Source organism: Saccopteryx leptura, chromosome 7, assembly GCF_036850995.1.
Source record: "Saccopteryx leptura isolate mSacLep1 chromosome 7, mSacLep1_pri_phased_curated, whole genome shotgun sequence".
NCBI classification, from domain to species: domain Eukaryota; kingdom Metazoa; phylum Chordata; class Mammalia; order Chiroptera; family Emballonuridae; genus Saccopteryx; species Saccopteryx leptura.
In genome coordinates this window covers 120,768,474-120,785,554 of record NC_089509.1, presented here as the reverse complement: position 1 = coordinate 120,785,554, position 17,081 = coordinate 120,768,474, and the positions used below count along the sequence as shown (strand labels likewise).

The 17,081-nt window shown below is 65.5% G+C and overlaps 1 protein-coding gene across 5 annotated transcripts in view; it reads right to left on the bottom strand.

Moving 5' to 3' along the window:
• CROCC2 (ciliary rootlet coiled-coil, rootletin family member 2) overlaps positions 1-17,081 on the bottom strand; it is a 73,705-nt gene that overhangs the window by 22,325 nt on the left and 34,299 nt on the right. For all 5 annotated transcript variants that reach the window (XM_066346542.1, XM_066346546.1, XM_066346544.1 and 2 more), the window contains 8 exons: positions 15,972-16,090; positions 15,272-15,441; positions 14,442-14,618; positions 10,864-10,977; positions 6,755-6,898; positions 2,848-3,065; positions 2,267-2,426; positions 1,003-1,170 (listed from right to left, as the gene is read on the bottom strand). In XM_066346542.1, the coding sequence (XP_066202639.1) occupies positions 1,003-1,170; positions 2,267-2,426; positions 2,848-3,065; positions 6,755-6,898; positions 10,864-10,977; positions 14,442-14,618; positions 15,272-15,441; positions 15,972-16,090 (1,270 nt within the window). The remainder of the gene's footprint in view (positions 1-1,002; positions 1,171-2,266; positions 2,427-2,847; positions 3,066-6,754; positions 6,899-10,863; positions 10,978-14,441; positions 14,619-15,271; positions 15,442-15,971; positions 16,091-17,081) is intronic.

The following is a 17,081-nucleotide window of genomic DNA, read 5'->3' as shown; positions in this document are numbered from 1 at the left end:
GGGTCCCTCGGGCCTCTGCCCCCTCCCCCGGGTCCCTCGGGCCTCTGCCCCCTCCTCCCCCGGGTCCCTCGGGCCTCTGCCCCCTCCTCCGGGTCCCTCGGGCCTCTGCCCCCTCCCCCTCCGGGTCCCTCGGGCCTCTGCCCCCTCCTCCGGGTCCCTCGGGCCTCTGCCCCCTCCCCCAGGGTCCCTCGGGCCTCTGCCCCCTCCCCCTCCGGGTCCCTCGGGCCTCTGCCCCCTCCCCCTCCGGGGTCCCTCGGGCCTCTGCCCCCTCCCCCCAGGTCCCTCGGGCCTCTTCCCCCTCCCCCGGGTCCCTCGGGCCTCTGCCCCCTCCTCCCCCGGGTCCCTCGGGCCTCTGCCCCCTCCTCCCCTGGGTCCCTCGGGCCTCTGCCCCCTCCTCCCCCGGGTCCCTCGGGCCTCTGCCCCCTCCTCCCCCGGGTCCCTCGGGCCTCTGCCCCCTCCTCCCCCGGGTCCCTCGGGCCTCTGCCCCCTCCTCCCCCGGGTCCCTCGGGCCTCTGCCTCCTCCTCCTCCGGGGTCCCTCGGGCCTCTGCCCCCTCCCCCGGGGTCCCTCGGGCCTCTGCCCCCTCCCCCAGGGTCCCTCGGGCCTCTGCCCCCTCCCCCTCCGGGGTCCCTCGGGCCTCTGCCCCCTCCCCCTCCGGGGTCCCTCGGGCCTCTGCCCCCTCCCCCCAGGTCCCTCGGGCCTCTGCCCCCTCCCCCTCCGGGGTCCCTCGGGCCTCTGCCCCCTCCCCCGGGTCCCTCGGGCCTCTGCCCCCTCCCCCGGGTCCCTCGGGCCTCTGCCCCCTCCCCCGGGTCCCTCTGGCCTCTGCCTCCTCCCCCGGGTCCCTCGGGCCTCTGCCTCCTCCCCCGGGTCCCTCGGGCCTCTGCCTCCTCCCCCGGGTCCCTCGGGCCTCTGCCTCCTCCTCCCCCGGGTCCCTCGGGCCTCTGCCCCCTCCCCTGGGTCCCTCGGGCCTCTGCCCCCTCCCCCGGGTCCCTCGGGCCTCTACCTCCTTTTGGGCACCCTCCCGGGCAGCCTGCACCTCGGCCACCCTCCTCTGCAGCCCCAGGGCCTCCTGCCGGCTCTGCCGCTGCCGCTGCGTGTCCTGGGCACACCGGGCCTGCAGCTTGCCCACCTCCTGGCTCTTCCTCTGGTTCTCGGCCTGCAGCATCTTCACCTGGGGGTGTGGGGTGCCGCTGCTGGGGGCCCAGGCCACCCCCTGCATCCCTGCCTCTGCTCAGGCGTCCAGGGAGAGAGCCTCCCTCCCGGCAGCCCCCCACGGGCTAAGATGAGCTCTGGATGGGGTCTCTGCAGTGCCCGCAGACATCCACGGGCACCTGGAGTCTCCCCCCCGGGGCCAGGACCCTGTGGAGCTCAGAGCTCAGAGCCCAACACCAGCCCGCGGCCCCTGCTGACCGCCAGCATCGGTCACCGGACACGTGAGAGCACCTGGTGCCTCCAGATGAGCCCAGCTCCCACCACCAAGGCCCCACTGTGGAGCCACACGGCCCCTCTGGCCTTCCGTCGGACCCCTGACCCTCAGGGTTCCCGAGCCTCAGCATGGCTGTCGACAGCCGTGAGGCGTGAGGCCTGTCATCTGTGCCCTGCCGGACTGCCCCACCCAGGAGGGGCCCCATGAGTGTGAGCAGGGCTGGTGGTTCCTGGGGGTGCCCTGGGCTGGTGGTTCCTGGGGTGTCCTGGGGAACAGGGAGGCTGGGGTCCCCTGGGGGACAGGGAGGCTGGGGTGCCCTGGGGAACAGAGAGGCTGGGGGTGCCCTGGGGGACAGGGAGGCTGGGGGTGCCCTGGGCTGGTGGTTCCTGGGGGTGCCCTGGGGGACAGAGAGGCTGGGGTGCCCTGGGGGACAGGGAGGCTGGGGTGCCCTGGGCTGGTGGTTCCTGGGGGACAGGGAGGCTGGGGTGCCCTGGGGGACAGGGAGGCTGGGGGTGCCCTGGGCTGGTGGTTCCTGGGGGTCCCCTGGGGGACAGAGAGGCTGGGGTGTCCTGGGCTTGTGGTTCCTGGGGTTCCCTGGGGGACAGGGAGGCTGGGGCTCCCTGGGGGACAGGGAGGCTGGGGGTGCCCTGGGCTGGTGGTTCCTGGGGTGCCCTGGGGGACAGGGAGGCTGGGGGTGCCCTGGGCTGGTGGTTCCTGGGGGTGCCCTGGGGGACAGAGAGGCTGGGGTGTCCTGGGCTTGTGGTTCCTGGGGTTCCCTGGGGGACAGGGAGGCTGGGGCCCCGGGGCGGCGTGTGCGACGGGCTCCAGGGTGTCTGCCCACCTGTCCACGCAGCTCCTGGAGCTCCCTGCGGGTGACCACCTGGGCCTGCTCTGCCTCCCGCAGGCTGGCCCGCAGCTCACCAGCCTCCTTCTGACCCGCAGCTCGGGCCTCCTCCAGAACCAGCACCTGGTGTTCCTTTTCTTCCTTGGACCTCTGAAGACTGAGCGGAGTGTCATGGGCTGGGGCCGGGGGGGCCCCGGGGGCTCTGGCGTCTCCCCTGGTCACCACTCAGGCCTCCCCTGTCCACCTCGCTCTAGCCAGACACGCCTCCTTGGGGCTGCCTGTCACCTTTGGGGCACAGTGACCCCTCCCACTCCTCCCCTCCAGCCCTGAGCCACCTCCTGCTGGACAAGGACTTCCCGCGGGCTGAGGAACCGGGACAGATCCTTCTGTGCCCTGGATGCCCCCTGCATGACCACCGATGACCCCCGCCCCCCGCATGACCACCGATGACCCCCGGGTCTCCTAGGTGCACCCACCGCCATCGTCTGGCCCGGACCAGTAGGAACCCACTGTCCTGCCGTGGCTGGGTGGGGGTGGGGGTGGACGCCCCTGCAGCTGCCCCACTGTGGCCGCCGTACCTGGCCGCCTCCTGCTGGGCCCTGCGCACGGCCTCCCGCAGCTCCGTGTTGGAACGCCGCAGTGCGTCCTTCTCGAGGGCCTCGTCCCCCAGCGCCCGGCGGGCCTCCACGGCCTCCTTGAGCAGCCCCTGGCGACTGTCCTCACCGCCCTGCAGCTCCCTGCGCAGCGTGGCCGCCTCCTCCTGGGTGTCCTCCAGCTGTGCCCGCAGCTGCTCGGCCTGGGCGAGGAGCATCAGCTCTAAGGGCCGTGGGCCGTGTGGGGCTGGGGGTCAGGAGCTACGGGACAGGCAGGCGGACCTGCTGCTCCGGGGACAGCACACGGCCTCGGGCCTGGTCTGAGGTGCTGGTGTCCTCCTGGTCCTGGCCACCCGGCTTGGCCAACCCTGGGGTCCCCTCTCCTGCTGCCTCTGAGGCTGCCGGGCAGCTCACGGGGGCCAGTCCCAGAGTCCAGACAGGTGACCCCCTGACTCCTCCTGGCTCTGGTCCTGCCCTATGCTCCCTCCCTGAACTCCGGGGTCACGGGCCACTGGTCGGCAGGGCCTGTGTGGGACACAGCTCTGTCCACGTGTCTGCACTGTCCCCACCCAGGACCAGCCACCACTGCCTGATGGGCCACCATCACCTGTTGGGGCCTCAGTCCAAGCCTCTCCTTCAATAACAGCGTGGGACCTGGGGTCACCGGTCACCCTGGTGTGGGCAGCGGGGTCAGTGGCCCAGGCTCCTGACCCCTGCATGGCTGCAGGAGTGGGCTTCCTGACTGGGGTGAGAAGCAGTGGGGGAGGGTGGGTCCATGGCACCCTTGAAATCCTCTGTTGGCACCAGGGCCCATCTGGGCCAGGCTGACCAGTTGCCCGGGCAGAGAGTTCTCTCTGTGTGCTCTGCACAGACCGCAGAAGTGTGGGCCTCCTGAGCCTGCAGAGGCAGTGGAGGCCCAAGGTGGGAGGCTCTGGGTGCAGGGGGAGCCATGTCTAGCCCGCACCTCTGGGCGCTAAGCCAGGGAGGGGCAGGTGTGAGCCCTCCTCCCTGACATCTGCTCTGGGCCCAGAGTGGGACACACGATCTGGGACCGAGACCTGTATCCTCTCCAGCAGAGCCCTGCACGGGGCTTCCAGGCAGAGCCTGCCGATGCCCAAGCGTGGGTGGGGTTCAGGGGTCCTCTTTACCCCGGGCACAAGCATCCTGGGCTCAGCCCCCACTGGGAGGGTCTGGGGGAAGGGGCCGCCCAGCCCTCAGTGCCCAGGCCATAGGGCGGGGGCTTGGCCAGGACCCCTGGTCTCCTGCCTCCCAGGCTGGCTGTGACCCTGACCAGGAGGCTCTGGGGGAGGCTCCGTTCCAGCTCGCGTGTCCCCGAGGAGGAGGCAGAGGCGGCCAGCGGGGACATGCCGGGGGGGGGGGGTGCCGCAGGGACTCCGGGCCGGGGCCAGGCGCCGGGTGGCCAAGAGCAAGCCCCACGCTGCTGGCTGCTTCAGCGGAACATTGTCCAGGCCCCTGGCCGGCCTGGCTCCCGCGTCCGCCCGCTGTTATTGTTGTTCTGTTTTTGGGAAGGGCCCGCCCCCCCCTCGCTCCCTTCCCGCCCCCCCCCGTTGCTCCCTTCCCGCCCCCCACATGTGGGAGCCACAAGCGTGCGGAGCATTTTCCGCTGAGCTCAGCAGAAACCCACCCAGAAGGTCAAGGACCAGCGAAAGGGCCGATCCATCACGGGAGAGGCTGTTTTCATTTCCCAGGACCGGGATGAAAACAAGCAAAACAAATGCAGGCCCGCCCCCACCCCCTCTGCCTCCTGAGAACAACCGGCCCTTTTACAGGAATTTTACAGCCAAATCGCTTAATGTGATTATAATAATTATTTCTTTACTAGAAATTGTATAAACAGCCTCTTTTGAAATCTCCTGCAGGGAGGAGGTGGCGGAGAGCTCTGTGCGGGGGAGGGGAGGGGTGTGGAGGCGCTCTGGCCTGCGTGTGGCATGTTCATGGGTGCGCACACGTGTATGCACGCGGCCTGGTGAACGTGTGGTTACATCTGTGCAAGTGTGAACATGCGCGCCGTGATGCATGAGCGTGCAAGCATGTGCAGGGGTGTGCATGCTGCCTGTTGCACACACGTGTGCCCTTCATGGCATCCGCATGTGTCTACATGTGGGCGTGCTGTGCCCACACACCGCTGCATGCGTGTGCTGCATGTGTGGGGGATGCACGTGTGTGAGCCGTGCAGTGGGTGTATGTGTGTGCTGCATGTGTGGGGGTGCATGTGTGTGAGCCGTGCAGTGGGTTTACGTGTGTGCTGCATGTGTGGGGGATGCACGTGTGTGAGCCGTGCAGTGGGTGTATGTGTGTGCTGCATGTGTGGGGGTGCATGTGTGTGAGCCGTGCAGTGGGTTTACGTGTGTGCTGCATGTGTGGGGGATGCACGTGTGTGAGCCGTGCAGTGGGTTTACGTGTGTGCTGCATGTGTGGGGGATGCACGTGTGTGAGCCGTGCAGTGGGTTTACGTGTGTGCTGCATGTGTGGGGGTGCATGTGTGTGAGCCGTGCAGTGGGTTTACGTGTGTGCTGCATGTGTGGGGGATGCACGTGTGTGAGCCGTGCAGTGGGTTTACGTGTGTGCTGCATGTGTGGGGGTGCATGTGTGTGAGCCGTGCAGTGGGTTTACGTGTGTGCTGCATGTGTGGGGGGTGCACGTGTGTGAGCCGTGCAGGGGGTGTATGTGTGTGCTGCATGTGTGGGGGGTGTATGTGTGTGAGCCGTGCAGGGGGTGTATGTGTGTGCACACAGCACACTTGTGGACTCAGGCAGGGCTGCCAGAGGCCTGGACGGGCCTCCAATTTAAGGGCCGTGGAAATGTTATGGTTTCCATGGCGACTCTGGCCAGCCTGGCGCCTGGGAGGGCGCTTCTGAGATCCTCCTGCCCCCCTCGCCCCGGGCTCCCCACCCCGCCCCTTTCTGGGGGCCCCTCTTCGAGAACCTGAACTTGTGCCTCTCCCCGCTCCTCCCCCGCCGCCCCCAGCTTTAGAATCTCGTTTTGCTTCCCCGTGTGGTCGCTGACCGGCCTGACTTTGAAATCTGTTGAAAGGAGACCTTTCTCTTTGGGGGCCAAAGTAAACAGCCTGTCATGTTAAATCACGCTCTCCTCCTCCATCCACCCCGCCTGCCCCTCCGTGCCGGTGCCGGGGAGGGCGAGCCCCTCTCCCCACTCCGTGGCAGCCTCCGGCCGGTGCGTGAACGGTCAGCAGCACCCGCCCGCCTTGGCGCACTGCCCGGGGGCACGAGCCGCCCCGCCCCTGCGGGCCCCACCTGGGCGCCGGCCGCCCCGCCCCCAGCCCGGTGCCCTCCTGCCCCCCCTCCCGCAGGCGCGCCCCCCCCCCCCAGTGCTGTCAAACCCACCTCAGGAACACCTCCCGGGCCTGCCCGCCCACCCGCCTCACCGGGCCTCGCCCGCTCACCCTGCCCGCGACGTCCCCGCCCAGGGCACCACGGCAGGCCCACGTCAGGCCCAGGCAGGGTCACCCCGCCCGCACCCAGGCCCGGCTGCTCCAGGGGCCCGCAGGGCGGCCTCGCGGCCACTGCACCCCAGTCCCACGGGGCCTGTGCCTCCTGCTGCCTGGGCCCCTCCCACAGCCCCTCGGGTGGGGGGGTCTCCAGGCTCCCCCCTCCCCACCCCCAGGTCACACCTGCCTTCCCTACCCCCCACCCCAGGGCCCCCCGGGTCTCCCCCGCCTGGCGGGTCTCCAGGCTCCCCCCTCCCCACCCCCAGGTCACACCTGCCTTCCCTACCCCCCACCCCAGGGCCCCCCGGGGCTCCCCCACCCGGCGGGTCTCCAGGCTCCCCCCTCCCCACCCCCAGGTCACACCTGCCTTCCCTACCCCCCACCCCAGGGCCCCTCGAGGCTCCCCCGCCCGGCGGCCCTCACCTCTCTGCCCGCACGGCTCCGCTCTGCCACCATCTCCCGGAGACTCTCGTTCAGAGCCGCGGTCTCCCTCTGATGGGCCGCGATGGCGTCCTCAAACTGGGCCTGCAGGGCCCTCAGCTCCGCCGCGGTGGCGCTGACTGTGGCCTGGGGGGCGGCAGCACCCGCTGAGGCGTCAGGGGCCACCATGGCGCGGGCGCCCGGCGGTCTGCTCTGGGCCACAGGGGCGGTCACACAAGGTCCTGGGACCAGAAGGGCCTCCCGCTCGGGCCAGGCAGGTGGGGGTGGGCAGAGCCGGGCCTGGGGCTCCGGGGGAAGCTTCTCGTCCTGACCACGGCCAGTGCCACCAAGGCCAGGTCCCCGGGAGGCACAGCGGTGCAGGACGGGGGCCGAGGCCCCAGGAGGGAGTCCCCGTGGGCAGAGCTGGCCCTGTGCCCTGTCCTCTGGGGTCCCCAGGCTGTCCTTTCCCGCCTGAAACATTGCTGTTGAGCCACCTGGCTGAGCGCCGAGGGGCCAGGAATGACCGATGTCAAACGAGAGGAGACGCTGCCCTCGGTGACACTGGACTTGGGCTCCGGCAGCCGGGCAGGGGATGGCGTTTGTACCCAGGAGCTTGGGACTAAACCTCTGCCCTCTTGGTCTTGTGGGGCACAGGGGGTGAACCCCAAGTCCTGTGGACCCCTGGACTGGGGCATCCCAGAGAAGGCTTCCCGGGGGCCCCTGCCCATCAGTATAGGATAACAAAGGCCGGACCCCGTCACAGATGGCGGGGGCGGGCGGAGGGGAGAGCTGGGTCCAAGGACTGGGCTTGGAGTCCAGGTGACCACAGGAACCCTCTGACCACAGGAACCCCCTCTGACCACAGGAACCCCTCTGTCCACAGGAACCTCTGTCCACAGGAACCCCCTCTGTCCACAGGAACCCTCTGTCCACAGGAACCCTCTGACCACAGGAACCCCCTCTGTCCACAGGAACCCCTCTGACCACAGGAACCCCCTCTGTCCACAGGAACCCTCTGTCCACAGGAACCTCTGTCCACAGGAACCCCCTCTGACCACAGGAACCTCTGTCCACAGGAACCCTCTGTCCACAGGAACCCCTCTGTCCACAGGAAGCCCCTGCCCACAGGAACCCCCTCTGCCCACAGGAACCCCCTCTGACCACAGGAACCCCTCTGACCACAGGAACCCTCTGACCACAGGAACCCCTCTGTCCACAGGAACCCTCTGACCACAGGAACCCTCTGTCCACAGGAACCCTCTGTCCACAGGAACCCCCTCTGACCACAGGAACCCCCTCTGACCACAGGAACCCCCTCTGACCACAGGAACCCCCTCTGTCCACAGGAACCCCCTCTGTCCACAGGAACCCCCTCTGTCCACAGGAACCCCTCTGTCAGTCTGGCCCTCAGCTTCCTGAGCTTGCAAACAGGCAGGTGTGATTCGGGGACACCCACAGTCTCTTCCAGCTCTACAGGGTCTGTGTCCCCACAGACACCCCTGGGCGAGGGCCACAGGGCTCTGCACATACCCTGCAGGGACCTCAGGTCACACTCAGGTGGCTCAGACCTGCGCTCGGGACTCAGCCTGCCCGAGTCCGCTCTCCTGTGGCCCCAGCACCCGAGACGTCCCTCCCGGGCGCTCACGGACGGGCACCTGGAGGACGCGTCTCCTGGTACGAGAGCAAGGATGCCACCTGCTCCCCTAGCCCAAGCTCAGCTCTGCCTCCGTGCCGGGGCTCAGGGGGGTCTGAGGGTTTTCTCATCAGGCTTCCTGCTCCCGGGAGGTGCAGGAGCCCCCATGCTCGTCTCTGGGACCCCCCCCCCCCACAGTTCCCTGCTCAGGGCACAGGTGGCTGGGCTCGAACAGGTCACGCCTTTCGCTCTGGGGGAGGGAGCCTCCTCTGTCCATCTTGCTGTGACCCAGGACTGTGGGCGCCCAGGGAGACTGGGCCAGGACGCCCAGCCCCTCAGGACGTGGGCCACGGGGCTCAGTGTCCAGGAGCTCCTCCCCGCGCCGGGGGCCGCTCTCACATCACCCACACTGACGCTCCTTGGCTGGCCTTCCTCCCGCCTCCCCTCTCGGTGGGCTTGATTTTCGCTTTCCAAGCTGAGGTGGCAAATAAACCTTAATGAGCTCCCTGAAGACCCTGCTGGCTGGCAGGCCAACCCCAGCCCAGGGGACACTCAGCCAGAGTGTGGGGGCCCCTAGCAAGCCACTGAGAACTGAAGAAATGGGGAGCTCTTGGGGTCTGGGGGGGCTTTCTTGGTCCCCTTTTTGCTGGAGAGGGGCCGAGAGAGCAGGTGGGGCGGGAGGAGGAAGCAGGACACAACCCCACGGGCCCCCCATGTCCCACGGGCCCCCCATGTCCCTCCTGGCTGGGCCCATGGAAGGGCCATCGGCCCCGGGGGCAGGACAGACCCCCAGGCGGCTCCAGGGAGTGAGGCTCTCCCGAATGCCGGGGCCCCTCCCCCTGCTCTGCGCAGTGACTGGCTTCGGGCGCCTGTCAGTCAGGAAACACCCTGGCAGCCAGCTCCTAATTGCAGCCCCTTGTCCACCCACAGCCCCCTGCCCCACAGGTCCAGTGAGCTGGATGGCCGCCCCAGCCAGGCCTCTGGCCCCTGCCGCTGTGCTCAGGAAGGAAGAAGGGAGCCCCGGGCGGGCAGCGCGGTCCCCGTGTTTGTCTGTGCCCTCCCCGTGTTTGTCCGTGCTCTCCCCGTGTTTGTCCGTGCCCTCCCCGTGTTTGTCTGTGCCCTCCCCGTGTTTGTCCGTGCTCTCCCCGTGTTTGTCCGTGCTCTCCCCGTGTTTGTCCGTGCTCTCCCCGTTTGTCCATGCTCTCCCCGTGTTTGTCCGTGCCCTCCCCGTGTTTGTCCGTGCCCTCCCCGTGTTTGTCCGTGCTCCCCCCGTGTTTGTCCGTGCCCTCCCCGTGTTTGTCCGTGCTCCCCCCGTGTTTGTCCGTGCCCTCCCCGTGTTTGTCCGTGCTCCCCCCGTGTTTGTCCGTGCTCTCCCCGTGTTTGTCCGTGCCCTCCCCGTGTTTGTCCGTGCTCTCCCCGTGTTTGTCCGTGCCCTTGCTCACGGGCTCCCCGTCATTCCCTCTGTCCCAGGGCAGCCTCTGACTGTGCCCCGGGGGCAGGGACCTGCAGGGGGGCCGCGACCAGAGGGACCGAGGTGAGAGCCGAGGAGACGGAGCTGGCCCGGCACAGCCACACGGCACGGCTGGCATTAGAGCCATGTCCTCACCGAGAGAGCCCCCCACCACGTCACAGCTACGTCCTGGAGGACCCCTGCAGCCTGTGTCCACTCGGGGCCAGCCTCCCCCAGGACAGCTGTCTGACCCCAACTGCCAGCACCCTCCAGGCTCCCTCTCCGCTGGTGTCCTGTCACCTTGCTCTGACCACCTCCTCCTCCTCCGGGGAGCAGGCCCTGGCCTCCACACTGTCCGCTCCGTAAGTGGGCAGAGGCCACCCTGCAGCTCCAGCAGGGGTGCCCAATCCCGCCTGTGTGGGGGGGGCACAGGGCCCCAGAGTTGCTGCCCTCCCTCCCCAGAGGCTGTCAGCCCTGCCCCCCGACACAGGCTCCTGAAGAGGAGTCAGTGGCCCCAGGTGACCCCAGCTGGCTGCCTGCAGCGGCTGCCCTCGCGCACGTGGGCCTCTGTCCATCGGTGGTCGAGGGCAGGAGGCTGCCCCCTGGGGTCAGGCTCTGGGGGATTCTCTGTGGGTGTTCTTCCCGGGGAGGGTCTGCCTCGGGCAGATGCTGGCCTACCCCGGTTTGGTCTCTCGTTCAGAAGGATTTCCTGCAGTTGTGTTCAGGGGCACAGATGGCAGGGCAGGTGGGAGGCACGGGCCTGGGTCCTGCCCTCTCTCCTTGGTGCCCGGCCTGCCGTGGGGGAGGGACTGACCCCTCAGCCTTTCCTTCCCAGCGAGACAGTGCCCCCTCCCAGGAGGGGACCTGGAGGTGCACCCAGGAGAAACTGAGGCTCGAGGGGGCCAAGACGGAGGGGAAGGTACCCCTGGGACCAGGCAGGGAGGGCACGTCAGGGGGTCTGCCAGCGCCTGCTAGGCAGTGCAGGTGGCCAGTGCTGGCGTCTGGCGGATGGGGGGTGCCCGGGCTCACCTCGGCTTGCTCCTGCCGGCCGTGGGCCTCTTGCCGCACACGTGCCAGCTCCCGCGAGGCCCCGGAGAGCTGGTCCTGCAGCAGACGCTGCTCAGCTTCTTTCAGAGACAGGGCCTGGCGTGACAGGGGTGCTGGGTGCTAGAGCCCGGGCGGGACACGGCGTGGGCCCGGCTCCATGTCCCTGTGCCCCCGAGACAGCCACGTCCGAGGGGGTGGCTGGGCGGAGCCCGGGGCTGCCGTGCTCCAGCCTGCGTGTCCGTGTTCGGCAGTGCCCCTCACTGGGGCCCCGCCTTCTTCCCAGCATGCACCTGTCCAGTACCTGCTCACTCCCAGCACAGGGCAGGGGCTTCACAGACCCCTGCTCCCTGGAGCCCCCCTCCCAACTCCTCCAGGCACTGCTTCCTACAGTGAGGACCACTCCTCTGAGCCTCTGAAAATGCTCCGTGTCACCAAGGGTGAGGGCTGCAGGTGAGCCCCCGTCCCCAGAGGGCTGCAGAAAGTGGAAGGAATGGGACAGTGACTCTCACAGGCACAGGGGCACGCTCTCTGGAGCCCCCGGCCACTCCGGGCAACCTGGGGACGTGTGTGTATGTGCGGGCGACCCGCTCGGGGTCACTGGTCATTGTTTGTCATGTTGTTCGTCACGGCAACAAACCGGGAAGGACCCCGATGTCTGCCGATGGGAGGCCAGCAAAGCAGTCGTGACCCCAGCACCTGAGGTGGTGACGCAGCTGTGCAGAGTGCGCCCCGTCCCTGAAGGGGCACGCAGGGGCGGGAAGGCCCTAGCACGGTCGGTCCCGAGCGGCGGAAGGCCTGCCACACGCCCGGGCGTGTCACACTCAGACTCCGTGTGTTACACACAGATCTCTCTACTCTTCTGGGCACAGCAGCCTCCGTCTCATAATAAAGAATCGGCTTGTTTTGTTTTTATTTGTTTTGTTTGTTTCTGTGTCCTGGGAGGAGCCTTTAAACCCTTGGAACTCCCCAAGAGCGAGGAATGTCTTTGTTACTCCTGGCCGCTGGGATCACACCTGAGCTGACTCTGAGAGGTGACTCATGGCTGCCTGACATCGTTTGGGGAGGGGTGGCCATGCGCCACCAGCCGTGGATCGGAGGAGCACGGGGCTGTGGGCGGCTGAGACCTCCCGGACTTGGGGGGAGGGGGAGGGGGAAGGCGCCACCACCTGGTCAGCGGTCCTATCAGCCCCACCCATGTGAGGACCCCACTGCACACCCTGGTGCCTACTCTGTGCCCACCAGAGGTGACAGACGTGCCCTGATGCCAGGGGGCGGGACCTCGTCCCACGGGTCTCCTAACTGGGCTGGCCCTGACTTGTGTCCTTGACAGTTAACTGCACTGAGGTAGTCCAGTCACTGGACCCCTCTCTTGAGTTCTGTGAGTCACTCCGGTGACCTGTGGAGCTCGAGGTGTTCTGCACAGACCCTCGTGCCTTCCCCAGAGACCCCGGGCGCCCGTCCCTCTGTGCCCACTGCATCCTGTTCCTCCTTTACGGTCCTATCCCTGCCCCCAGCGGCCAAGCCTTCGTGCCTTCCCCAGAGACCCCGGGCGCCTGTCCCTCTGTGCCCGCTGTGTCCTGTTCCTCCTCTACGGTCCTATCCCTGCCCCCAGCGGCCAAGCCTCCCCTCCTCCTCCCGAGGAAGGAAGCAGGAGGGTGGAGCAGCCCAGCGCGCAGACCCGAGTGCCCAGCAGCTGTGCTGTGTAGCCCGGGCGAGGCGGGCACTGTGCCTGACCTCTTCTCACCAGTAAAATGGGGCTCATGGGAGCGGGTACCTCAAGTGGTGTGAGGGCCAAACTGGAAAAGCTGGAGTCTGACAACAGGCCTCAGTCACTCCCCCCCTGGAGCCCCCTCCCCGGTGACTTATACTGTGTGCCAGCATCTGGGGTCCCGCCCTGTGTGACAGCACACGGGAATGTGGTCACTCGTCTCTCTGTTCAGGGAACAGGGAGTGCTTCATGGTGTCGCGGTGACTGGGAGAGCCTGGACTCAGGGGGCGACTTTTGCACGTCTAGTGTCTGAGTCCCGACAGCTGGGGGTGGGGGGAGATGCTCAGGTGAGTGGCTGATGGTTGGAGACTCTGACGGATGACTGGCTGGCTGATCGGGGGGATGGTTGGATAGGCAGATGGATGGACGAAGGGTGGATAGGCATGGACAGCTGAGTGTGTGGGCAGAGGGGAGTCCGTTTGCATGAAGGGACAGATGGTTGGTCAAGTGCATGGTGGAATAGGAGGATGGTCAAATGAGCGGATGGGTCGTCATGTTGGTGGGTGACTGGGTATATGAATAGTTGGATGGCTGTTCAAGGAAATTGATGGATAGGTGTACAATCAGGTGTGTGAATAAACAGCTGAGTATGTGGAGATGGCTGTGTAGGTGGGTGGACAGCGGGGTGTGTGGATAGAATGAACAAGTACATGGGAGAGCAGTTGAGTGCATGCAAGGATGAATGGGCAAGTAGATACACGAGCAGATGGATGAATGCGTGAATGGACAGATGAAAGGATCAGTAGATGAATAAACAGATGAATGAATGGATGGGAGGATAGATGGATGGGTGAATGAGTGAATGGATGAGTGGATGAGTGGATGAATGAGTAAATGGGTAGATGAATAAATGGATGGATGAATAGATGGATAGATGGATGAATGAATGGGTGGATGGATGGAAAGTTAAGTGGATAGATGATGAAGAGAGAGGCAGGGAGAGAGGGAAGGAGGGAGGGAGGGATGACTGGGTAGATAGGTGGGTGGATGGATGGATGGATGGATGGGTAGATAGGTGGATGGATGGATGGATTGATGGATGGGTAGATAGGTGGATAGATGGACAGGTTAATGAATGGATAGATGGATGGATGGATGGATGGATGGATGGATGGATGGATGGGTGGGTGGATGGAGGGATGGATGGATGGATGGGTAGATGGATGGATAGACAGGTGGATGGATGGATGGATGGATGGATGGATGGATGGATGGATAGATGGATGGATGGAGGGATGGATGGATGGATGGGTAGATGGATGGATAGACAGGTGGATGGATGGATGGATGGATGGATGGATGGATGGATGGATGGATGGATAGATGGATGGGTAGATAGGTGGATGGATGGACAGGTTAATGAATGGATGGATGGATGGATGGATGGATGGATGGATGGATGGATGGGTAGATGGATGGGTAGATAGGTGGATGGATGGACAGGTTAATGAATGGATAGATGGATGGATGGATGGATGGATGGGTAGATGGATGGGTAGATAGGTGGATGGATGGACAGGTTAATGAATGGATAGATGGATGGATGGATGGATGGATGGATGGGTAGATAGGTGGATGGATGGACGGGTGGACAGATAGATGGGCGGGCGGATGGACAGGTGGGTGATGGAGAGGTGGGTGACCATCTGTCCTCTAGGACGGCTGTGGGAGCCCACCATGGCAATAGCAGGGACCTGGGAAGGCTGCCCCCACGCAGCCCCCATGCGGTCAGAGCAGGCACGATGCAGAGGGTGTAAGGATGCCCGCTGCCCCGTAGTGCCCACCCCGTCACCTGCTGCATCTCACGCTCCAGCTGGAGGAGGCTCTCATCCCGCTCACGCTTCAGGCTCTGAATTTCCTCCTGCAGGGCCTCCCTCGTGGCTGCACTTTTTGCCACCAGCTCCTTCTCCTGCTCCAGCCTGCGGTCTGCCAGCTTCTTCTCCTCTGCCAGAGACTGACTCAGGATCTCCTGGGCCAAGACAAAGGGACAGGCTGTGAGGACCACACAGGTCAGGACACGCACGGCCGGCAGGTGCCCGTGGTCCTGAGTGAGACCTAGTTTATGGGACGCCAGGCAGGACCGGTCCCCAGGGATTGTCCGGTCCAGCCAACTGCATGCCTCTTGTCTTAGACAGCGTCCCTGAAGCAAGGACAGCAAGGGGCTCTGTGGGCCACGCCTCCACCTCCTGTCTGACACGAGCTAACAGTCCACAGGCCTCTCCTGAGTCCCCACCGTGCACCAGGCCCCGCTGACGCACACGATGTGTGAGGACACGCCCAACAAGGCCTGAGGAGGCTGTGACCAGGGGGCCGGCTCAGGTGGGTGACTCAGGTGGGTGACAGAGCATCCTCCAGCCGTGGCCTTCAGACTGCAGCCGGGTCAGCCAGTGCCCGAGACTGACCCCTCCTGGGAGGGAGAGGACCCAGCTACCCAGGCTCGGCCCCGTGACCCTAGCTGCCCACTTGCCCTATGAAAGGTCCTCCTCTGGCCGCTGCCTCCGTGTGGCCCTGCACCGCCACCTCCTGGCTGGTCTCCTAGGACCCCCACCCCCAAGGGTCGGCCGTTGTTTGGGACCAGGGAGGCTCCCGGGTGGGGCGGCAAAGGGGTGCGGGGAAGCGGACCTTCTCCCTCTGGAGCCGTGCGAGGTCCTTGCCGTGGGCCAGCGCCTGGCTCTCCAGGGCCAGCTGTGCTTCCCGCTCCTGCCGGGCCACCTGCCGCCGCAGCCGCCCCACGTCCCGCTCCAGCGCGGCCTCCCGGGCCTCCCAGACGCCTCTCAGCTGGTCCAGTTCCCCTGCGGAGGGGCAGACACGCCTGGGCCTGGCCGCAGGCCCTCACACCACAGAACCCCCCTGGCCTGTGTGAGCCCCCCGTGGAGTGATGGGTCCATGGAGTGACAGCCACCTGCTCTGAGGACGCTGCCCAAAGCCGGCAGGGACAGAGCCCCACTGCGGGTGTGTGTGTGTGTGTGTGTGTGTGTCTGGGTGTGTGTGTGTGTGTGTGTGTGTGTGTGTGTGTGTCTTGGCCGTGGCTGGGCCGAGGGGCTGGGTAGGTCACACAGGGAGCACACAGTGGGGGTTGGCTGACCTGGGTTGCCCCACGCTGACCCAGGGCTGACCCTCGGGCCCGGGCAGGAAGCCAGGACAGGGCCACCCTGCACAGACGACAGTGGCAGGACCCCTCCGGTCACAGGAGCGCCAGGCCTGAGTCGGTGCCCCTCCCGCGGGGCCGGGCGGTGAGTGCAGGGCTCTGGGTCCGAGCTCCACGGGAGGGGCTCTCAGGGTCACGCGGGGACAGGAGTGGGGGGGGGGAGCTGTGAAGCACCTTGCTGGGCCTGCAGGGCGTGCTGGGCGCTCTGGGCCTCTCCCTCCAGCTGCTCCTGCAGCTGCTCCGCCAGCTGCTGGGCCTCAAGGAGGCTGCTCTGCAGTGCGTCCCGCTCGGCCCTGTGGAGAGCCACCCCCCAGCGGCCGGTCAGCAGGCGGCCCTATCCGCTGACGGCCGGACAACGCCCGCCAAGGCCCCGGCGGGACAGTCCGAGCACAACAGGGAACACCTCCTGCGTTTTAAATTCATGAAAACAAACGAGATTACACACACACACACACACACACTTCAAACGGATGAAAAGCTAAATGCAAAACCAGAACAATGACTGAAGAACTCAGAACCGTAAAAAAAATAGTAGAAAAAAAATACAGAAGGGTATTTTATAAATGTCCCAAGAAAGACACAAAAACCAAAGACAAACATGAAGAGGCCGACAGGTCTGAACACACTTAAAGGAGAGGAGAGGAAGCGATCATGCAGGAAAGACTCCGGGAACCAACTTAAAACACCAGGCGCAGACTTGAAAAAAAAAAAAATCCACACTGAATGTACAAAGGGTTCGTCTCCATCCTATACAAAGAGCTCCTACCAATCAATGACAGAAAGTCAGCTGGCCCTATAGAGAAATGAGAAAAACGACTGTTATTCACCCACGAAAAACAGATTCACAAGTGGCGAGTTAACACCTGAAACTCACTATTGAACCTTGTTAGGACTCAAGGAGACTCAAACTGCAACCATGCATGAGAGTACCAAAATATTAAAATGGCAATAGGTTAAGGTGTGAGAACCATTTCCTTTTTCTGGGGGGGGGGGGGGAGATTTCTAAATTTAAAGCCTGCCTGCCTGTCCTCACGCCAACAATCCCACTTCCTGGTGGTGGTTCTTTGGCGACACTGTGAACCAACAACACGCTCACCGTGGCTTTGTAACTGCCCTCGACTTCGGAGCTGATGGAGGGCAGAGTGTTGTACAGATGACGGAGCCCTGGTGGGCTGGAAGGCCGATGAGGCCCTCCCTTCCCTGGTCTCTTGTCAGGTAAAGGGTTGCCCTGAGGGCGAGAGCAGAGCTAGGGTGGCTCCCTGAGGAGCTGCCTGTGTGTCCCTG